Source organism: Nicotiana sylvestris, chromosome 3 (genome assembly GCF_000393655.2).
Source record: "Nicotiana sylvestris chromosome 3, ASM39365v2, whole genome shotgun sequence".
NCBI lineage: Eukaryota > Viridiplantae > Streptophyta > Magnoliopsida > Solanales > Solanaceae > Nicotiana > Nicotiana sylvestris.
In genome coordinates this window covers 121379207-121384669 of record NC_091059.1, presented here as the reverse complement: position 1 = coordinate 121384669, position 5463 = coordinate 121379207, and the positions used below count along the sequence as shown (strand labels likewise).

At 34.8% G+C, this 5463-nt stretch overlaps 1 protein-coding gene across 1 annotated transcript; it reads left to right on the top strand.

The window, feature by feature from the left end:
* The first annotated feature begins 2194 nt into the window (after positions 1 to 2194).
* Positions 2195 to 2995, top strand: LOC104210281 (uncharacterized). Its single transcript, XM_009759140.2, has one exon. It carries the CDS (start codon positions 2195 to 2197, stop codon positions 2993 to 2995), a length of 801 nt encoding a protein of 266 aa, XP_009757442.2.
* Positions 2996 to 5463: the final 2468 nt, after the last annotated feature.

Below are 5463 nucleotides of genomic sequence, written 5' to 3'. Positions count from 1 at the left end.
GGATTGGGCCGCAGGTGCGGAGCCGCAGAAGCGGCCAGAAGAGCCGCAGATGCGGTTTTGGACTGGAAGTGAAGGGACCGCAGATGCGGGACCACACCTGCAGTGGAGAAGATGCGGAAGCGGAAAAGGAGCAGCCTGAGAAGGACCGCAGATGCAGTAGTGGGGCCGCACCTGCGGAACCGTAAAAGCGGTCGAGGGACCGCAGGTGCGGAAAGTGCTGGAGGCAGAGAGGTGTTTTGAAAATCGGGATTTGGCCATTTTCTCTCATATTTTCTTGGCTTAGGCGACTTTTGGGAGAGCTTCAAATGGGATTTTTCATCATCAACGATAAGGTAAGCTAATCCCATCCATCTTGAGTTAAATACATCGATTATGTATGGATTTTAGCATGTAAATTGGTAGAAATTTTGGGTTTTGGTAGAAAGACCTAGAAATTTATATTCTTAGAATTTGACCACGATTTTGGGTATGGAATTGCGAGTAAATTATATATTTGAGTTCGTGGAATTATGGGTAAGCTTAATCTTCAAAAAATTTCGGAATCCGGGCACGTGGGCCCGAGGGCAATTTTGTTAACTTTTCGATTGGGGTTAGAAATTGTTATAAATTGGATTGTAATGATTAATTGAGCGTATATTAATGGATTTGCATAATTATTGACTAGTTTTGGAGCGTTGTGCATCAATTTGAGTCTTCAGAAGAGTGTGGAATGTCGGTTATGGATCTTTGGAGCAAGGTGAGTCTCCTTTCTAACCTTGTAAGAGGGAATTGTCCCTGGAGGTGAGTTAATTGGTTATGTGCTCCTATTTGTGGGGGATACGTATGCACGAGGTGACGAGAGTCCGTGCGTAGATACTATTATGCTATTGTCCGGGTAGTTTAGGACCCAAGAGCATGCTATACTTGGATTATTTGTGAACTTATTGACAGCTTGAATTGCTTAAATCACATTGAATTAGTAAATGAATTTCTAAACTGATTAAACTTCATTTTTCTTAAATGGTTAAAAGAGGATTGGCTTTCTTTGAAAAATTTCTCCGTGTGGACTTCTTGGTTGTCAGTCTGTATGTGTTTATTTTGGAGTGGGCCGAACGCCTCGGCAAATTAAATAGATGCATCTATGGTTCGCGTCGTTCGACCCTCGGCAGTGCACAGTTTAAATATTATTGGATCGGGTCGTTCGACCTTGGCATGATTTGCGCATGCTTGTATTGCTTGCCTTGAAACTCATTGAAGTCGTTGTTGCCTTCTCCCCGGATTATGAAAATATGTTTAAATGATGAAGAGAAATTTGGAAATTTTCTATAAAAGAAAGAATTGCTTACTTACTTCATTCCATTGAATTATAATCATATTTATAAAAATCCTAGATTTACTATATTATCGATATAACATTATTGGACCACTAGTAAGTGTCGAAGTCGACCTCTCGTCTCTACTTCTTCGAGATTAGACGGGATACTCATTGGGTACACGTTGTTTTCGTACTCATACTACACTTGTTGTGCATTTTTGTTGCACAGGTTCATATGTGGCTAGCGGCCTAGTGGCATAGCGGCTTTGGTTGATACAGAGACTTAGGCGAGCTGCATTCCTCAAGGCGTCCCGCAACCAGTACAGTCTCTTTCAGTGTATTGTAATTACTTTATGTCCAATTTGCATTCCGGACAGTTGTTGTGCTGTATTCGATTCCTTAGTAATTGCTCATGCACTTGTGATACTGGGTTCTGGGATAATCACGGGATTTTATTTCAGTAGTTAAATTTTGTAAAGACATCTTCATTTATTCAGTGGAGATTATCAATTATTATTTATTTTTTTAAAGGAAATTATTTCAAAATAATTAGATAAAATGAGAATTTATTAATACTTCCGCGGTGGCTTGCCTGACAGTGGTGTCCGACGCCATTACGACCCTTAGTGGATTTTGGGTCATGACATCAAGAGCCCGTTTGGATGGGCTTGTTTTAAGTGACTTCTAAGCCAAAAGCCATAAGTTAGGAATTTTCGCTTTTGGCTTTTGGCTTATTTTTATCATTTTAGCTTAAAAATAAGTGCTTAAAAGTACTTTTTTACTTTGTCCAAATGCTACAAAATAATTTAAAAGCAATTTTGGTTTAAACTAACTCAAAATAAGCCAATCCAAACGGGTTCCAATTCAATTCAAAATCCTCATCTATAGATTCAAATACTTATGGACTTGGTATTTTGGAATAGAGCTGCAGTGGCAAAACACCTCTGGGCAGTGGCTAAAAAGAAGGACTACTTATGGATCAAATGGATCCATACTTTCTACATAAAGCATCACACACTCGAACATATGCCAATACCCAAGAATGCAGCTTGGGTAGTCAGGAAAATTTTGGAGTCAAGGAAGCTTATTGGGGATGTTCAAGGTATTCAAGGAAACCTGTTGAATAGGTTGGATCAATTACAGAATGACAACTCTTTTAGTATTAGGAAACTTTACAGGCTACAATTCCCCCAACTGCCAAAGGTTCCATGGAAAGGCATAGTATTGCAGCCAAGATTGCATCACAGATTCAACTTCATTATGTGGTTAGCATTACAGAGAAAATTAGCTACAGTTGACAGGCTACTGAAGTTTGGTGTTCAAATAGATCAACAATGTGCATTCTGTAAGCTAGCTGGTGAAACATTCGACCATTTATTCTTTGAATGCTATGTGACAAAGGAAGTGTGGTCGAGACTCTTGATATGGTTAGGACATTGCAGACCTATTCAAGATTGGCAACGAGAGGTGGAATGGATAAGTCATTATGCCACAAGAAAAAGTGGACAATGGGAAATTGTTACCTGTGTCTTTGGCATGATGGTTTACACTATATGGAGGGATAGGAACAAAGTTCGATTCCAGGGAGGTGCAGTAAATGTGAACAGCATATGCAGGGAAATAACAATTCATATACATACGAGAGGGCAGGAAATACAACACTGGCAAGGAGCACTTTCAACACTCAACAAATACCCATAAAGGATAGATAAGTTCTTGATGTATAGTTAGCCTTGATGTATTTCAATTAGCTGTTAGTCTAGTTAGTTACTTAGACTTCAGTGGTGAATTTACTGAATCTATAGATAGAAGACATGTAATGAGGAGTAGATGGTCTGCATCTACATGATCTGTAAATTTCTTTGGAATGAAATAGAGAAACAGCAAAACAAATACTTATCTTTTAATTCAAATTTAATTTTATTACATAGTCTAACAGATATTATCTCAAAATTATCAAGTGAATTTTTATTAGCTTGCCACTTAGCATTATATATATATATAGGATATTTTTGCTAATTCTATTATATTTTATTCTAAATATTATTGGACTTTACCCTAAATCTTATTAGATTTTGTCTTAAAAGTGCCATGTGGCTTAATATTGTTGTCCACTACTCTATTTTATATATCATAAATATATATTTTTCTTACAATTAAACTCCAGATATACCAAAAAAATTAATAACAGCTTTTGTTATTTGCAAAAACATCGCATAAAAGTGCATAGGAAGTTTTGAAGATAAGCAATGAGAATTAATCCATAGTAAAGACGAAGTGCAACTCAATTCGACATCCTTTTTAAATATGCTTACCATTTTAAGTCATGTTCTTTTGAGGCATACACTAATGAGAAAATGACTCAGAAATGAGCACCACCTTCCTTAGCTTTCTTAGTCAAAGATATGACTACATTTAAATAGCAAAACATTTGAAAACAAAAAGAATATCAATAAAGTTCTAAGTACAACAAAGAAAAAATTGAATGAAAATTTAGAATAATAACATATAAAGGTTACAAATTTTTTCAAAGTATCATAAATAAGAAAGAAAAAGAGAATACACAAATGGGAAAGGCAATACATAAGAGTTTGCACAAATTTTAGATAGATCTGGCGTGCTTTCTCATTTCCAGAAAGAAGAGTATATATACATGAGTTAAAGCTCATACTTACTAAAATCTCTCCTAAGAATATTCTCAAAATATCATATTCCTATAATATCTTCTAGAATACCACATCTCTAACAAATATAGATACACAATATACAGTTACTATATTTACACATTTACAAATTTGGCTTAATAAAAAGAGATCCAGCTCTCTAGATTCAACAATGAAGCACAAATCAAAATTATAAGGCCGACTAAATTTCTTTTTATAGAATCATAATGCTCCTTTCTTCCTCGTTAGTTTAGCTCATCAAATGTGGATACATAGAGGAAACACATGAACTTAATTGTCTAATAAAAAATCTACCATGATTAAACTAAAGTATGTCATATAATAGATAAATTATCAATGCAAAGCAAATTAAAACAAAGAGAAGAAAAAAATACACGCCTTTCATTCCTTTCTGTAGTATTATTTATACAAGTGTATTGATGTGCATTTGAAATTTAAATACGCTTTGCCATATAATATTACTAGTTGGAAGAGAAGCTCGGGCTGTGCCCGGGCCCAATTTTCACAAAATAGCTTGTTAAATTGATAGTGTTTTGAAACCTGACATCTAAACTCTGCTCACTTTGGAAGTTCTTCATTTCTATTGAGGATTTTTATATGCTATATAAATGTGTTCAACTATGATCTATGTTTAAGTGTGTAAGTGAAAACAAGAGAAAGTTATATAAATTCCCAAGTGTTTAATTTATGTACTCTTGATTTAAAAATATGTTACTGTAAAAATTCTTTACGCCAACAAATATAAGATGTGAAAACTTTAAACAAATTACATATAGAAAAGGATTTTTTTTTCAAAAAACCATACACCTAGCAAGTTGTTCATTTGGTAGAGATTAATGTGACATCTATGGTTGTAATTGCAGTAAGTACAAATTGAAGGAGACAAAACGTAAAACAGAAAATTGAATTTTCCTTCATTTTGTTTTTCCTTTAATTACATTCTTTCATTTTCTTGTTTCTTTTCCTGGAAGAAGAAACAAGAAAGGACCATGCATGTATACACCAATTCAGTTGAGCTGAATTATCAACATTAGGACAAGAAAAACAAAAAAATGTATATAATATATGAAAAAAAAAGCTTTACAGTAACATGAAGGAATGAAAGCACGGCCAAACTAACTCTGAGTTTTTCAATCCATAACATCTACTTTGCAGTAGGAAAATACAGTCATTAGAGTAACAAGAAGAATGACTCCATCTTTCAGAAGGATGAACACTCATCATCCTTGGATATAACCACATTGCCTTCTTATTCTTCAGTTGTACTACCTATGCACTAAAAGATCCCATTTTGTATTTTTCTCTTTAATCACTTTTAGTTCAAGAGCTTCAAAATATAATGGAAGAAATAAAAAAGATGGTTATAATAATGAATATAAGAACGATCGCAAAAGATTTGCACGTAGTGGTTCAATCTCTGGCAAATCCAATTCTAGAGCTGCGGGAAATAGAACATCTTTTCAAGATGATCCCAAGCCAGAACAG

Excerpts from the sequence above, each read along its gene's own strand:
- LOC104210281 (XM_009759140.2), top strand. The coding sequence starts at position 2,195 with ATGGACTTGGTATTTTGGAATAGAGCTGCAGTGGCAAAACACCTCTGG.